Source organism: Phymastichus coffea, unplaced genomic scaffold (genome assembly GCF_024137745.1).
Source record: "Phymastichus coffea isolate CEN01 unplaced genomic scaffold, Cenicafe_Pcof_1.1 PCOF00078, whole genome shotgun sequence".
NCBI lineage: Eukaryota > Metazoa > Arthropoda > Insecta > Hymenoptera > Eulophidae > Phymastichus > Phymastichus coffea.
The window spans coordinates 1107294-1126041 of NW_026706889.1; the positions used below are offsets into that span (position 1 = coordinate 1107294).

General features: G+C 39.3%; 1 protein-coding gene across 5 annotated transcripts in view; it reads left to right on the top strand.

The window, feature by feature from the left end:
* LOC131668502 (calmodulin-binding transcription activator 2) overlaps nucleotides 1–18748 on the top strand; it is a 67217-nt gene that overhangs the window by 22476 nt on the left and 25993 nt on the right. For 4 of the 5 annotated variants that reach the window (XM_058942734.1, XM_058942735.1, XM_058942733.1 and 1 more), the window contains one exon: nucleotides 6227–6318. In XM_058942734.1, coding sequence (XP_058798717.1) covers nucleotides 6227–6318 — 92 coding nt within the window. Of the gene's footprint in view, nucleotides 1–3561; nucleotides 3771–6226; nucleotides 6319–18748 lie in introns of those variants that run through there. The other variant, XM_058942737.1, reaches the window with a different exon arrangement.

The following is an 18748-nucleotide window of genomic DNA, read 5'->3' on the forward strand; positions in this document are numbered from 1 at the left end:
ATAGTAAACGGATGCTCTTCGAAATGTGCTTTTCCTCCGATCTTCTAAAAGAAAAATGACATTAACCGCTGGGAAAAGTAATTCCGATCGTAATTTCAAAAGGAGGCAAAGCCTGGAACATAAGGTTTCAGCATTGAGCGAGCTTTTGATCGAATTATTTATCGATTTCTTGGATAAGAGTCGTATTCGCTTGTATGTGTGCGCGCGTAGTTGCCAAAGCATATAAAACAGATTGACTTATTGCTCTTCCATGTGAAAGACTCGTTGACTTTTTTTCTCGTCCTCCCCTCTCTCCCGCACCGACCTTTACTTTCGAGTGCTAGAGCCTGGCCAACTTCTTTTGCCCTGCCGACGCCGCCTCTGACTACTTGCGGAATTTGGCCAATGCTTTTTATTAATTATAAATCTTACTACACATGTTCTCTATCTCTGGCTTTCTATTTACTAATAACTTACTGGTTCTCTCTTGAGAAAGGGAGATACTTAAACTTGTCAACTCTTTCTTTCTTCTTTTTTATTGGCTGACCCTCATTTATATTACAGTTGTCGGATACACAGTAGATACCTATATATTTTCAAACTATTCCAATTCACTAGCTCAAAGTATTTCGCAAAGTAGAAATGTGTATGGTTAAACACATTTTTCTGGTTTTATCAAACGCTATTGAAAACAAGAAAAAATACATTGCGTTTTTGAAAACAGCGATAAATATAAATTGTTAAGCTGTGAAAATGGAACGGCAAGTGAACATCAGGCTGGATATATATATATATATATATATATATATATATATATATATATATATCGACAAGCGAGTGAGAGAGATAGGGAGAAATTTAAAAAATTTTTTTTCATCGAGGAAATAAAAACTAATTCATTTGATCGAAAAAAGTACACGTACACCCGCATACACACAGATATACACAGCTTTCAATATCGGTACGTATTTATGGCTACTGTTTCGACTAGCTATCAATTTTCATCGTCGCGGATGTAACCTAGATTTTCCCAAACGCGAAAATATTTCTCTCTGCCTCTGGCCACGAACAACGAAACAAAAAAAACAGGGATCGTCAATTGTAGTTGAAAGAGCTGTGAAAAAAGAATAAAGTTCTAGGCAACAATAAATCAAAGTAATTACGAAGTTGGGGTAGAACGCAAGGTATGAAGTGTTCATGAAATCCTAATGAAGTGGAAGCCAAGACTAAAACTCGAAATATCCGACGTTGTCTCGCTCTCTCTCTCTCTAGAGGAATAATTCAGGGGCGAAACGTGGCGATCGATCGAATTATTCATCGATATCTCGGTGGCGCTTTCTTTGGAATTTTTGGGATGCAGTAGCCGGCGCATATAAAGCAGATTGACTTATTGCTTTTCCACGTGATGTCCCAGCCACTGCCGCCGCACGCCGTGAGCTTCTTATTCGAAGAAGAAAGGGACCTAGATCATGCGTACATAAGAGAACTACGGGTCGTGCATGTTCGCTCCGCTTGCCGTCGAACTTTCTGCAGGTGTCACACTCGCGCGCCGCCGGTTCACAGCCAAAGGTGCGAGAGCTGAATATCAGGGTCTATGCCTTTTTTATGGCCTCAGCCGGAGACGAGCAGCCTGCTGTGAGACTTTGCTCTTTTTTTTACTGAGCGAGCATTTGTAATAAAAATATGTTGGCTAGCTTTCACATTTTTATTGTTGGCAGAGTGACATGTTTTGTACCGTCATTTGGAAGGATAAATATGGATTTGAAACATCGTCCTAAGTTCAAATAATATATATGACATTTCGTTATAATTAGTTTAGACACGTTAGGCACGTAGCAGAAGTCAATTTTTCAATTATTGAATTTATATTTTACCTATCTGACATACATTAATCGGAAATAAAAATAATGCACGTGTACTATTAATCTGTAGTTAGTTACTTATCAACATTATTATCAGGTTTAAATTACGTTGAATATTTCTGCTCGTATTAAAGTTGACTAAGTTTATTAAAATAACAGAACGTTAATTGCGAAAAAAATTGCATTACAAAATTTCGAATGTATTTGACATACCAAATTAACGAATACGTTTTTTCACTTTGTTTGAAATCAGAATAAGGACTGACATCAATAGGAAATTCATAAAAAAAATAAAGTCCTTCGAGCATTATATTGTCCCATTGAAAATAAGTAATCAATTAGTCAAACCAGCCCTTTTAAAGTTTACTTTCATTTAAACGTTGCCATGCAAAGCTATGACTTTGTTTTCCTAGCAGCTTCTGAATTAATAGCGACGATGTAAAAGTTGAATATTCGTAAAATAAATATTATCATATAAAGTTATTTTCTGTACGTTTAGTTTGTGTAAAAACTTGGACATTAAAAAGAGGCGCTTAGAAAATATATCCGATCAAGAATGTATTTCTCATTTAGTAATTTAAGAGCTACATGATCATTGCCGTATATAATAAAGTTAAACCAACAATAGGAAAAGTGAAATACGCCTTGACGTGAACTTGAATTGCTAAATTGAAATCTATATTTAAGTCACACAGGTTTTCTAAAATTTAGAGCTGTACTTCGTATATTGCTTAAATTCATGAATGTCATCGTCTATTACGCGCACTACTAAGTCTCACATCCGCTAATTGGAAACCACGGAAAAGAAAGAATTAAAATAGTTCGTTGGTCTAGGTAAAACATGAAAAAAAGCAACGTTGCCTTAAAATGAAAAAAGATTGAAGAGCCAGTATGATCCGTAATCTGAAAAAGACTCAACGACACGGAAGTGTATTTTGTCTTGAGGAAAGAGAAGAAGAAGCAGTAAAATAAGCCGGCAGAGCTGAAGTAACGCTCCCATTTTGGACTTCGCCATATGAGGCTGACTTCGGCCTCGAAGCGCGAGAGAAAAAGAGCGAGCGAGAGAGAAAGAGTATTCGGGGAGGCTAGCGAGCGAGCGAGCGAGCGGTGGGGCTGTGGCTGCGCGCGCTCGAGGTTGGCAGTGGGAGGGTAGGGTAGTAGCAGTAGCAGCAGCAGCAGCAGCACAGGCAGCAGGAGTAGAACAGTCCGTGGGCTCAGTAGTCGCGAGAGAGTTGCTGCTGCGTGCAACGACGACGACGACGACTCCAAAGTGGTGAGGCCAAGAGGACACGAGAGAGAGAGAGAGAGAGAGAGAGAGAGAGAGAGAGAGAGAGAGAGAGAGAGAGAGAGAGAGAGAGAGAGAGAGAGAGAGAAGGTACGGCAGTACAGGAGTCGTCGGGAGGGGCCGAACTCGAGAGGATTTCGGCGGTGGAGCCGAGGGTAAATAAAACGCAGTCACCACGATAGTACAACAGTTGGAGCAGCGGGCCGTCGAGGCTGAACACGCCTACAGCCTGCAGCGACAACGACAACAACAGCAGCAGCAGCAGCAGCAAACGATAAGCGGCAACATCAGTAACAATAATCATCAAAGCACGACGGGCAGCACGTGTCGACTGCTGCAGCAGCACGAACATGCTGCTGGCGGCGCCGCTGGCAGCGAGTTCTTTAGGCTTCGGGCTAAGCGGCGCCGCAAGGAGCCCGGATAGGACAACGACCATCTCGTCGAACGTCATCGCGACGACGATTCATCGCAACAGAACGGCAATCAGCAGCAGGACGACGACGATGTCGTGCAGCATCTGGTGCTGATGCGCGGGCGCAATTGCAACAAACTCGTTGTCGTCGACGGAGCCATGGCCGGCTATCAGCCGCAGACCAGCCAGAGGGTCGTCTACCACGCCACTTATCCCACGCCCCTCGCACCCAGTGAGCAATAAACAATACGATAGACAGCACGTCTCTCCGCTTCTTGGCTCTGCACTCTTTTCGCTTCAAGTAGAGATACTCGCGGTTTAGTCAGACGAGCAGCCTTTTTCCTCCCGACCAAAAATAATCGGATCAAGTGCACTTCCACGCCAATTAGCCTGAAAATTCCATTTCGATTGTTCTTCAGCCGTTTGTTCTTTTCCAAATGGAAAAGAGATTGGCCCGAGCGCGAAATAACGAAGTAGCAGCGTGGAGAGTTCGGAGCCGAGCACATGGCTGGAAGGCACGTGACGTGTCTCGGGCTCGTTATGAGCGCCGCGCGCGAGCCAACGGCGGAGAGGCTTTTGCTTTGCTTGCGCATGTTTCTTTTATAGACGTGCTGGCACGCGCGCGCGAGTCGCTCTTTCATTAGGCTACTCCCAACCAAACTCGATTCCTTGACGTACATGCAAATTCAATCCCTCTCTCGCTCACTCCGTGTTTCGGCTCATTTGACTTGATAATGTTTACGACGACGACCAAGCGATGCAACCGTCTTTCTTCTTTTCCTTCTTTTTCCGATTTTTAGGTTACCAGCAAACTCTGTATTTCTATATATGTGTTAAAGGCTAGGAGAACGAGGGAGGTAGTGATTGATGGCAGCTAATAGTGCCGAGGAATTAGCTCCGTTTATTCTCCGTAGAGAGAGAGAGAGAGAATGAGTGAGAGAGAGAGAGAGAAAGAGAGAGAGAAGGATGCTTTATTAATTGATTGAGCCCCCTGGATATCGCGCGTGAGTTCCGATATAGCATGGCATGTTTCTTACGGAGAATCTCCCTTGAGGATGAGCTTTCTCCTTTTTTTGGATTGTGCGGATGGCTGCTTTTTTAATACGTTTTCGCGAGAGATAGAACTGTTATTTATTTGTTTGTGTCGCTACTTTTATTGGCTGAATAATCGTCGGGATTATTGGTATTCGACGTGAAAAAATTGGATCATAAATGTGAGTTATAACAATTTGTTTTCGAGATGAACTTGCACTTTGAGTTATTATAATAGGTTTTAAGAATTCATTTTTTTCTCATTCCTTAATGCATATGATATTTGATGTGTTTATTCGTGAGTAAACAAATTTTTGAATTAAACTTTATTGATCGCTCCAGTGACTTTCACTTTGTGTTGACTCTTAATTTCATTTTGAATCTTCTTGAATCTTTTAATATCAGCATAAAAAAAGTTAATTATAATTGATAATTGATCATTTTCGTATGTTAATATTATGGATAGGTAGAATTTAAACTGCCAAACAAAACTGCAATTAACATAGTCATCTATACTAATAAAAAAATTCTGAAAGATTTAGTATCTATTTTTATTTTTACAGCAAAATTAATGCTGAAGCTTCTGTTATGTTTTATTGATCATTAGAATTTCTCAATTAGACCTATTTGGATAGTGTTTCGAAATGGAGTAATTATCAAAAGGCATCTGTTGCCTTTATACAATAGCAAATGACTGTAATAAAAGTAATATTTAAATTCATAGCGAAAAAGCCGTACGAAAAGCATATGAGAACTAAAAAACTCGAAAGTGTCGTTAAGCCGACAACCGAATACCCTACATTCAAACTCAAGATTGCAGTGTTTCACCCCAGTAAGTACGTAGAGAAAATGCAAAAGAAAATCGTACATTCATTACTGAGCCCGAGATTCCAAGTTATCGCGCCGCCTCTCTTTCTTTTCCTCTGAGCATTGCATAATAGAGTCGCCTCGAGAAGAGACAAAAAAAAAACAAAGAAGTGAGGCAGCAGCAATAAAGATACGTCTGCTCGTGGTCGTGGAGGTTTCGGTCATTACGAGGTTACTGACGAGCGATTGTTCAGAACCCTGGTAGCTTTTGTTATGGAACAGGGTCAGCATTTCGTTTATCGCCTCTTACCTTTTTTCTTGTTCCGAAAAATTCCGCTTATTAATCCGCGATCACTAAGATTTTGTGAACATATTTTCAATCAATCGCATCTTCTTTCCTTGGAATAAAATTAATTCTCAATCCAAGGCTTTGTGTCCGCCCGAAGGTTCCCCACTCCACTGGATCAAGCTGTACATCGGGATGCTTTCTTTACATTTGAATATTTCGCTCGTTTTCGTAAAAATTTCTTGTTTTAGCCTCTATTTTTCCTAGCTATTTTTTCATACTCGTACAAGTGTGGGTTTTTAAAGAGTTTCATGAATTAGCATTGCAAATCTGCAAGAAGAAAAAATGAATATTAAGTCCGTAGAGCGTAAACCATCCGGCAAATGATATTCATTTCAAATAGGCAATTACCATGATGTTGCAGAGTTCGTTACAACAGTTCTTACAATGCCCATTTAACGAAGTCCAAATTTAATTTATTTGCACGAATACTCTTTAGCAAATCAATAAATGTGAATATAACTAAAGCGAGACTATTTATTTTGCGTGTGTGTCCCATTTAGATGGAGATCCGATCAAGCTGCCGGAAAATTTGGAGACTTTGCCGCGCGCTGAGCATTTTCCGACGCAAAGACATCGATGGAATACCAACGAGGTAAGTGACCGATGTTTTCGCCTGCTCGAACGAAATGATTAGTCCTTTGGAAGATTTGCTTATACTAACATGCCAGCAGAACGAACCGTGGCCCCGTCTTTTTTTATTTCACCACTTTAAGAGCTTGTCGAGGTGACACATAAATTAGCGTTCAGAGAGCTGTTTAATTCACTCGGCAGCGATAAAGCAAAGTGCTGAGCTAATCTAGCAGGTAGAAAAAACTGACGATACATTGGTGTATTCATAAGTGGTCGAATGGCAAGTTTTAATTCAGGCGAACGTATGCGGCTTTATATGCAGCCACGAGGGATGGTTAAAGCTTTCTCTCTTGTGGCATTATGCCGGACGCTTTAGCCATGCTAGAGGCAACGTCGTAGTTCGTCTGTTTTTTCATTTGCATTTTTAGAGCTCGTGCCAGTGTGCATACCGCGGCTATTTATTTTATTGCCCTTTTCGGGCCGCGCTTTGCATGAGTTCTCGGCTCGGAGAAAAGAAAGCACACTCGTAAAATTAAGTTTGATAGTTAACGGCCGTATTACGCCTATAAAATCGCCGACTTATTTTCGGTAGTGAAATTGTTTCTAATGTGGGACGGCCACTAGAATAGTGGCCAGCTTCTTCGCATTTCCTTCGTTTTTTACATTCCAACGATAATTCTTTACTAGCTAATCCGGAAAATTCCAATCAAGACCAAGTGATAGCAATTTGTAAATGTAATCTTTGTGGCTAAAGCCTATATCGATCCCCGATATGCCACTCGCGCCATGCCGCGCACGACTTTTTAAAGCTTTCATTTATCCACGGAGCTCGGCTAGAATAAGTCTCTCATGTCTATTGCACAAGCATCGAGATACTATATTTTATTTATTTTTCTTTTCTTTTTCCATATATTTTATGGAAGTTAAATTTAAGACGAAAACACGCTACGGATATATACTCATACAGTTAAAGAATACTTTCACGCCCCAAAGACTATACTGTTTAGTGTGTGCGCATTTTCTAGCTGAAGTTTTAGGGGCCAAAGTAGAGCACTTTATTATTCCTTCGTCATTTTCAACGTGAGAAAGCTTTTTGCTTAACAAAAGCTAAGGGACAAACATTAAGTATATTTGTCGACCGCGAATAATTGAGTGCAGCACGGCCCCCCGGTAGTGAGGGAGACGCAGCTCGGGGTAGCATTTTTGAAAGAAGGAGAGAGAGAGAAGGCGCGGGACTCGTCTCACGGCAATATCAGTGCGAGCGCGATAGACGCACGTGCATTAGCAAGAAATCTACAGAGCCGCGATGCACGTGCATCCAAGTGAAGCTACACTGCCCCTTCTCCCTGGCGAAAGTGTAGAATCGTAGAGGGAGAAAGAGGGAGAGAGAGAGAGAGAGAGAGAGAGAGAGAGAGAGAGAGAGAGAGAGAGAGAGAGAGAGAGAGGAAGCAGCTGAGCTGAGAGAGAACTGGTGGCTGGGGCGCCACTCTCTGACTCCGCTTAGCCTCACTGCGATCAATAGCTGGAGCCGCCGTCGCCACCGCCGCGCAAGCGACTGTGTGCATCAAGAGAGAGTAGAATAATTGGAGGAGGATGCGCACGGGAAACAATGCCTCTCGAGAAATGTAATTGGAAAAAGCCGTGTGATGCATTCGCGCCCTTTTCCTCAGCAAGCGTTATATCGTTTAGCTACCAGCCAGAACTTGGGCTCCATAAAAACTTTTATTTGTTCGCGAGGATGATTCTGTTTTTTTTTTGCTGTCGTTGTCGCGACCAGAACGGGATGCTCTTTCTTTGAGAGACTGTCTATTGGCTTTTATTGCCACTCTCTCGCTGCTGCTGCTCCTGATGCTGCTGTATGTGTGTCTGTTTATTCACCCGTTTTCCAGTTTCTATTCTTTTTAGTTTTATAGTAATAATAGTTATTCACTATATAAAAATCGGTTTGAATATTGGAAAAGCTTCGTTTTGTATAAAATTTATGCTCGGTTTTGGAGATTAAAAATTATTGTGTCGTTGTATCGTTTGAGATTTTAACTGATAGATGACTCAAGGCATGGTTATTCTTGAATATATTAATTTGAATATTATATTGAATTTTTGTACAAAATAGATTAACTTTGATAGTGTTACGTTAAGCCTATGAAGAATTTTATAGGTGCAAGTAAAATTGAATATATTTTTAAATTTTCCTAAAAAGAATTTTGTGGCCCTTGAAAATTAAAAAATATAGTTATTCTAAATAAAAATATTAGATTTTTTAAAATATGCAGTCTTCAAAGTCAAAAATTTATAAAATAGGAACATTTATCTTCAAACTTTCGATCTCTTTAGTTTTATATTGTTAATATGAGTGAAAATGATTGAATCTTTTGGTTACTTGAGATTATAATTGATAGATGGGCATGGTATGGTTATTTCTATATTCATAAATGTCAATGGACTTTTCAAAAGCACGGGAATTTGAAACGTTATCAATTACTATTCAAACTAATAAAAAATTGTTGCATTTTAGTAAAAGCGTTACCGTTCATAAATAATTGATATCAAACGCGAGCAAAAGTACGCAGTCGAATCAAAGACATACCAGATATGTTTTTTGCCTGCTGAAAAAGTAATGCGAAACAATTCAAATAATCTGGCTGAAATTATCAGCGAAGTTCGCGTCCAAAGAATAGAAAGTAAGCGAGCGCGCCGGAAGAGAGAGCTAAAGCGGAAAAATAAAAGCAGAAAGAGGCAAAAACAAACGCAAGAGAATGTACCCGAGAAATGATAAAGCGGAGAAATTAGATTAAGAAAATAAATCAAAACTCGAGAAGACGAGCCAAAAGCGTGCGACTCTTTCCCCTTTCTTGCTGCCCCTCTCTCAAGTTTCTCGTGTACACGACAAAGTTCGACTCGTCACGCAGAGCTTCGCGAGAGCGAGAGAGTGGGGAGGGGGGGGGGCGATTATGAGCTGAGCGCGCGAGTTCGTGCCTCATTAATAACCAGCCTGTTTAGTCGCCAATTGGCTTTTCCACGGATACTCCCCTCGCTTTGGCTCGCTTTATACGCACTTATCTCGATGAGCCTATTTAACGAAAAAGAAAGTCGGTTACGAACGTCTATACGCTACTGGCTTTTAATTGCAGTTCTTAGTTTCAAATTTCTCCTCGGTGATTGCTTATTACTTTTTCAAGTTTCAACTTTGTACTCCTCGTTCTCTTACTATAGTGATTCGTATCTCTATCTGATAGCTATACAATTAGCCGCGACGTTTGATTCAGACATGTTTTAACCAAGTACTATACGTTTTTCAATTTAATCACAAAGTGCGCAAATCATACTGCCATTGCTGACTATTAATTCAGTCCTTTGTACACGGAGTGTTGGCAAACAAACATTTGAAAACGCAATTTAACTAATTTAATCACGCGACTTTGAGTGTATTAAACTCGGAGTATAATCTATAAAGCAATATCAGTCAGATTGAATAATGAACACATAATAAACGTCAACGAATAGCCCTCTCGCAAATCCAGGATATAAAAGATTGACGTAGAGTAGCGCGAGCGAGCGAAATCGATGCCGGAAGGGAAAATTGATACATTATACTACCTTCTACCGTGACGTGAAGTCCTTGACGCGGCAGCTGCTGAGAAAAGAAGGCGCGAGAAAATCACGTGCTCGCTCTCTCTCGATTTCGCGCTACAAGATTAATGAGCTTTTGTGGCTTTTACGGCACACAAGTGAAGGGAGCTTGCGAGCCGTGTAAACATGCGATGACTTATACTGAATAGATGCTCTGTGTGTGTGCGTATATGTGCGCGCGCGCCCACCTATGTGTGTATGCAATGTCGATCTTTGAGCTCGTAGCTTTTTTCTTCTTTAGCTCCCTTTCGGAATAATTTTGTTTTCGCCCCCGCGGTACTTTATTTTTGAGGTGACACGCTTTCTTTTATGTCTACAAGCCGGACGCTTCTTCCTTTTTTCATGAGGCTTAGCTTATTTCAGGTGACGTTTGGGTATACATGAAAGTTTTACTCTTGAGACCGCATGTGTGTGCGGGTCATAAAAATGCTATGAGTTATGTGCTTTTGGATAACGAAAAAAGAGGAATTGATAGCGATTCCGAGTAAAAATTTTTGCAATCTGATTGACAGATACTCGTATTATGTAATGCGTTCACGAGAATTCGGTCGCTGTTTTATCAGCAATAAAATTTACGACCGCATTTTTAGCCAGTTGGCTTTGGAGTAAAAGCTCTTCCGAAAATGTTATCGAATACTACGAATTGTGACTTGAGTTTATTTTCAAAAAATAGATTAATTCAAGATTGCATTGACCCTAATTGACATATTTGTTTTTCTCAAAGTCACACGCCAGTTACGTGATCCCTTGTGCATCCATCCATGTCTTACTAAGATGTATCCGAAAAGATAACAAGTTAGTAAAAAGTACGTATTCGTGCACACAACAATAAAGGAATCGGCAAAGCGATAAAATAATTCAAATGGAATTTTTTAAGATATACTCGAGTTGGCTGGTATCCAGACGGTTCGAATAGAAAATTCAAGGTAATTATTAATGCCAAATAACCGTCAAGACTTTTAAAATTCAGCTGGAACGAAGTAAAGAAAGAAGGAAGAAGGGAAAAAATCGAATCGAAAACTTATCAAATTAAAGGAATTTGCATATTTAGCGAATGGAAAACATGCCACACACGAATCGTCGCGTGTCGAAAAAAGGGTAGAGAAAAAATATTTTTTGCAGCTCGCAGGTATAAGGTTTTTTTGCACGTGCGATGAGGATGGATTTGTAAATTTGATAAGGCTTAACCTGATTGCCTAATGAGGTCGCGCAAGTGAGAGTAAGTAAGCGAATGAGCGAGAGAGAGGGAAGCTGATCACCGTGTCAAGATCACGTTTTGCCTTTAGCCGAGGTGTTTGACACGGATAATTATAGCGTCACGACGACGACAGCAGGGACTCGAGAAACGCTCGTCCGCCACTTCTTGCAAGCTGCTACTGTTTCACGAGCAAGCATGAAGCTCAAAGCCAGAGAAAGAGACGACACAACCGGTGCCCTGTTGTTTTGAATATTTAAGGCGTGCCGCGCGTCGCGCGTTCTCGCTACTGACGACTCCACATCCCTCTCCCCTTTTATCAAAGCGAAACTTCAATCGGTGCGGGGGGGGGGGGGGATATTATACAATGTAGGCTAGTAGTGAAAGTTCCTTCCGCTTGTTTCCTGCGATATCTGACTCGTTTTTTAGGCCCTATATTTGTAATGAAATATTTCTATTTTGCGTCTCGTTCCTTAAATCTTGATCAATAAATTATTATTTCTGGAGACAAGAATGTTTTCTTTATTTAACATCTTTCGGTATCTCGGATTTTGCAAAAATTGAATACTTCCACATAAATAGGGAATTTCTCATCATTACCAAAGTTTTCTCTGCAACAAAGTAAAATCGACTTACTTAACGTAGCTTTGCTGCGCGTCTGTGATATGACTGTCGATATTGGCATTGACTTCGAATTTAAATTTTGCTATGATTCACATTTGAAAATATCGAATATAAAATATTGATTTACTCGCAGATCTCCGTCTTGAAAACAATTTAAATATAAAATAAAGTATAACGGCTGTCTTAAATCAAAGTTACAGTGAAATTATGCCTATAAAGATAAAGCTAATGGAAGAAAAACAGAGTATTTAAATTTAGCAAATGATTTATGAAACAGTTTACTTATAAAATCTATGGCTAATAAATCGCTGAGCAAGCTAATATTTTATTTTATAAATTATGAAGCCACTATCATATACATTGTCAACAAGACTGAGTGACCAAACATGAAAGAATGCTTATCAAATTCAAATGATATACAGCACGAAAGAAAGGCGATTTTTCCAAAAGTGGTCTGGCTCAATTTGATTTTGATACCCGTTGGCAAGATGTATGATAGTTCATACCTACTTTCGTTGGTAGGCGGTATACAAAGAGTTTTTAAGTACCATAAATCTGGTGAAGGCTGCGTCGTTTGGTTGGCAAAAGAGAAGAAGATCAGTCAGCTGTCTGATTCTTTTGCACACCTTCAGAGAGCTAAGCGCCATTTTTCTTTCACGAGTCTTGCGCGACCGCCACACAAGAAAACTTTTGGCCAAAAGTGTCACTGCTCTACGTTAACTTTTGCAAGCAGCAGCACTCCATTAGCGCCCGTCCTTTTGCAGCTTCTTTGTCTCTCCTTTAACCCGCGAAGCTTACGATGTTACTCGTGGATTTTTCGCCGCCGAGCGAGCGAGCTTTTAATTTTTCGCGCAACTTCGCTCAACTCTGCGTTTTTCTCGCGACATGTTAAGTCCGAGCGCAGGAAAAATGGCTGGTGGCGGTTTTTCTTCGCGATCTATGTTTGCAATGCAGTAAAGGCTATATTTCCAGTTGTCGTTATTCGTAAAAGTATATTTTTCATTTTTTATTCAAACATACTTTTTTTTAAGTGCTTCTTTCTTGTAAATATAATAGTATAAAGGATATGGTTAGCTTGAGAAATGATAAATGTATTTACTTTAACTTTAACATACACCGCACATTTAAGTTGAGTGCTTTCTTCTATATTGTATGCATCGTGTCATAGATCAAAGCCCTTCACGTTACGTTCACATACATCTTTTTAATGTCGATTGCTTTTCAAATTCATTAATTTTTTTGTCACATTTTTCAATTACCAGAAAAAAAAAAGAAAAAATAAACCAGGCAATTCTCACGACGTACATCACTATTATGCTGATTGCATAAAAATGATATGCTCGAAAGCACAAAGCATGCAAGTACAACAAAAGCGTGAGAGTGTAACTTTATCATCAATACGTTAACGAAGTGTTATTGAAAAAGACAGCGTTGAATAAAAAAAGAAATGAAGGTCATTCATCAGCGAATTAACGAATATATGGCAGCTGACTGTGAATTGACGCGCGACGATTCGCTCTCTTTCTCTCTTTCACCCTCTCTCTTCCGCATACTCGTTAATCCAACGCTTCGGTGTGTCTGTCGACGAGCTCTTCTTCATATTAGTCGAGTTAGATGACGACGAGAGTGCGAGAGTTCATCGGGTATGCCTTAATCGCCCGTGGAATTACAGTGGCGCTCGCGTACGGCGACAAATCCAATTTGCATCTCTTCTCCCGTCCGCGGGCGACAAAAAGGAGAGCGAAGCTTCTTTATCGTTGATTCTCAACTGAATTGGCCCTCAAACAACCTGATCTCAACCTACATATGTTTCCCCAGTCGCCATTGTTAAACATGGAATTTTTCGTTAACTGCCTCTTATCTTAGAAGAAAAAGTTGACTTTGAAAAAGCTGTCGAATAGTTTTAGTCATCCGTCTCAGTAAGTACGAACAATGTGCATTTTTTGTCTGGATGTTTCATTTCACTTGACCAATCTGAATTTACGTGATCCATATTCAGCAGAAACAATTCTACAAAAAAATACTTTCCGCTCGTCTTTTTAGGAGCTCATCTTTTGCATTGTAAATGAGTTCGACGAATCCACTGCTACACAAAGCTAGTCATGAAACAAAAGTAGCTCACTTGCAAACTCGCTTCATCGCAGTCATTTAAAAAATCAAAATTAACGCCAATCGAGCTCTTCTCGCCAAAGCGCAAAATCAATTGAAAATTGGCGATTTATATTGGCGTTGTGTTGGTGTAAGCCGCGGAGAAGCCAGAGTATCGTTTGCTCGGAGAAAAGCTCTCGTTGTTGATAAAAGTGAGAAAATATCATGATAGTGTTCATAAATTCGTACGTGGCTTTATGAAATTTACATTGGCCGGCAACCAAGCTTTTGGGTGGCGTGGCGTCGCGTGGTGTGGCGTGGCGTGGCGTGGCGCGGGTGGCCGCCGTGCCAAAAAACGCAAACCTTACACCTTCTCCACTCTCAAATATCTAATCTATATTTACTCTCGGCAACGGCGACACTCAATTTATATACTTTCTAATTGTTGACTTTACCGGGTACGTGTAGCGTTGAAAGGGTGAGAATGACATGCTGTTCTTTTTTCGTAGTGGTGTCGTGTTGCGCAAGCGCTGCGCATCTCGTGATAAGAGGCTCTAATGACTGACGAGAATGTATATTTCAGAATAGCGTGCGGCAGCGACATCGGCTTCTATTAATTAAGCTCGTTATATACGTAAACATAAAATTGTCGAACATCACTGTGCGTACCTCTCTGTCGAGCGGCGCGAAAGACAAAAGGCCGTAGCTGCGCTATAGCTATGTAATTGTGCGTCGTTAGGTTCATTATCATAGGCTGTGCCGAAAATCGTCGCGCGCACAAAGCGATATCGATTCCCAGCAATTTCCGCGGCAGAGAAAGCCCGGCCTAATTGGCTCTCTCTCTCTCTCTCCCTCTTGCCACTATTCTCTACGTACATACCAACGACGACGTCTCTTATCGCTTTCTCTTCTCTCTCGTCGTCCTCACGTGAGGGACAGATTTATCGGGTGCAATGAAATATCGCGAGTCCGCAAGGACAAAGCCCCCTGCTGCAACCCTGGAAATTGCCTAATTTTTCCGACGATCCATTGTGTGCTGCTACTTCTGCTCTTGATACGCGATCGAGGCGATGCTCCTCGTTGAATTATTTCGACGAGTCGTTCAAATTTATTAGATATACGTATACAGGCAGCGCATGCTTTTTCAGGCTGCTTTGCTTTTTTCTCTTTTACGAGCAGAAACCCCTGTCTTCTTTTCTTAAGGCGTTTTATCTTTGGCACTTTCCCGCGGGACACTTTACTACGAGATATGAACATTTCTTTGAATATTTTTTTAGTCGACGTATGATTTAGTGGAAATTACATCGTCTTCAGTATACTATTAGTTATTTAATACACATTACTCGGATTCGATATATTATTAAGGTAGAAATTATTACAGAAAAGTATTTGAAACTCTAAAAACATATCGCTATTTCAAATTAAGTTCATTTGAAAACTCATAAAGTTCATCACTTATAAACTTTTCTGTCATTTATGATATATTAAAATCGGTTTTCGTGTACATTATTATCTAAAACATTATCCGGCCTCCATAATTAAAACAGAGTTGAAAATATTTTTAAAATCAATATACTACTCGTTTATAGGTCACCACATGTAAATATTTCTTATAAATTTTCAATTTCGGACAGATTTTTAAATAATTTAACTCAAGATAACATGTATATTTGTTGAATTTTCAAAAATTTAATTCTTAATCTTTGAAAATTGTTAAAATATTATTGAAGTTTTTAAAAATTTCTTAGTAATTGGTTTACAAATTACAATGAATTGGGAGTCATGACATGGAAACTGTCTTTTTTAAAATTTTTAAGAGTTCTGAAAAATTATAATATTCCTAATTGAATAACCTTTCTAAAAGATCAGTTTCATTTGACTGGTAACCAATAAAAATAATTATTTCGAGTCCGTGAAATGTTAAACAATGTAAAAATGTAAAGTTGGTTACACATTTTTAGAAAAAGGTCTAAAAATTAGTTATTTGAAATTGTAACGAACATGATAATTTTTATAAAATCATTATTACACTGAAAGAAATATCGCGTAAAAATTACCATGATTGTCACGGTAAAGCTGAGATGTAATAGTAGTTCATAAATTTTTATGATGAAATCGGCCGAATTATTATGAATATAAGCATAAAAATTGTTCAACACTCCAAGAAATATTACAATTCCGCATTGTAATTTTTTCGAAGTATAACATTTTATAATGAATTTATAGAATTTTTCTGACGATTTCGAGGAATTTCTACAATATGCTCATTAAATTTTACAGTTCCATTACAGTTAATTTGTAGTAACGGTGAACTACAAAAAAAATTAAATTTAAAATTCACATAGGCAAAACAGTAGCGCGGCGACAGTACTATTGGCACAAGATGAGTGAAAACATTTGTTATTGTTGTATGTTCCTGAAAGAAGGCAAAGTAAAAAAATTGGAATAATTAATTGAACAATCAATAATAGAAAACTATCTAATAAATTAAAAGGAGTGCCAAGTCCGGTTTGTAGAGGAATTTGCACTGCGATGCAGACTATGAGAAAAATTATAAGAAAATTCATAATTTTTATGCAATATCACTTAAAATTCGTGAAGCAGTGATAGTATCTAGCTTTACCACAATGCACTGTAATTTTTATGTTGAAAATCATCGTAATTTTTAGGAAACGGTACTTTCCGTGTATATATTCTTAGAGATGATTTAAAACGTTATTGCGCCACCTAGGGAGAGGAATCTTCAACAGCCAATAGCTGTAAAGCAAATAATAAAACAGCGCAAGTTACACTGGCGAATATAAAAGAAGGTGTTTGTGTGTGTGTGTGTGTGTGTGTGTGTGTGTGTGTGTGTGTGTGTGTGTGTGTGTGTGTGTGTATGTATGTATGTATGTATGTATGTATGTATGTGTGAAACTAAATGAATTTTTCCTGTTCGTTTTGCGCGCGAATTCCGTATCAACGAGTCCCCAGAGCACGTCGTTGACTTACGATCTGCTCTCCCACTGAGAATTAGTCGTAGTTTTTGCTCTCGTATCGTAACGAGAAACAAAAGAAAGGCAAATAGAATTTCCATATCTGTCGAATTTCCATGTCTATTCGTTGTCGTCGAATATCTCATAACTTACACTTGCCTATGATCTCTCTTTACTAAATTGCTTGCCACCGGTGAGTAAATTCAGTTTTTCGACCGTGGAAATAAGAGCCTCGATCTTCTGATAATGGAGTTGCAAATGCAATATTCCGTGAGAGGTGTGATATTTAGTTCGAGCGCAAGAGTCAGTAGTTAAAAATATGGACGTATATACAGCCTAAAAATAAGGTGCATTATTTTCCCCTGCCATTACTAACTAGCGAGTCTGGCGCTCGGGCTAATAAAAATCCAGTGACGTTAGTGTTGCTTCTGCGTGTATGTGTTTTTTGCTCTTTCACGAATCACACACGGGATACGCTATGCAACGAGCTACACGTTATCTCGACGGCTGTATTTTCAACCTCCATATCGACATTAGGCCGTTGAGTTATAATATCGCAAGCACGCCCATCCAACGTTTCATTCGACATTCACATCACTCTGAATTCTGTCATTGCATGTACACACTAGAAAGATACTTTTTTCAGGAGACCCATCTTCTTCATTTTCAAATATAATTCATTCGAGTTTATTTTATTATATTATTTTATTTTACTTTTTTTCATTCGCGCATTCGAACGCGATAATTCTGTGAAATATTCACAGCTATTAAAATGTTTATCGGGAGCCGCGTCGTAGTCGTATGCACAACCTGCTGTTGTAAATATTCGAATGGTTATTCGGCTCAACTGTTATGTTTTGCAGTTTACCGAAAATTTTCAGAAAATACTCGATCGCAGTATCGAAAACTCGCTCGCAATACCCCCAAGGCCGCACACATGTTCCTGAAATAACCGCAGTCATACTACTATTACGTATGCATTGGAAACCTTTTAATACATACAAAATAAAAGGTTATTTGTTTGAAAGTATTACAAATAGCAATATCTGCTGTCATGAGCGAAGATGATATCATACGGAAACACATGCGATTCATCTGACGCAAGTGGTAATATTCGAGATTAGTCAGGCAACTACATAATCAGCCACTCAAGAGTGAAAAACACTCAAAAAGCGTGTACAAAAGCAATAGTTCATATCTGGCGAACGAAAAAAGGGCAAATTATTCACACACGCGCGCACGCACGCAGGAGGCATATCGCACATATACAGGCAGCTTCACCGCGATAGACGCGGGGTGAGAGGGGTGAGAGGATTGAGAGGGGGTTAAGCGAAATCAACTTAATGTAATGCGGTTGACCAGTCGAAGATCGATAGGCAGTTTCTAGCAGGTGAGATCTGTGTGTGTGCGGCTACACGAGCTCTATACTGCACGTTGAGTGGCCTTATTATATATTACGCGAATCTGAGAAATGTCGAAGCGATCACCGCGCGCTCCCGTCCGAGCGATATGCAGTTTTGCATATAGTAAACCAAAGGCTAGTAATTTCGAATAAATGCTTTTGGCCGTACCACTCCCTTATTAACGCTTTGCGTGATTTTTATCGACTTGGCATATATTGTATTTATGCTTGTTATTTCTTTACAATCCAATTTATTTGCACTGCAGCTCTAATCATGTATGATTTATTACGAATCTTTGTTTTTCGTTTTATTTTCATTAATCTGTTTGAAAATTTGTTATTGCTAGTTTTATGATTTTGAGTAAAACATTCAAATTCTTTGAATTATGTCAGTGTTTCATTTGTTTAACATTCGTCAATAAAGTCAAATTGGTTTCACAATACGCAGCGTTCTCAATCGAGGACTCGCATATTAAATTTGCGATTCCGAATTCCATCGTGACCGAGCAATTGAAAATCGAAAGAAATAAAAATTATT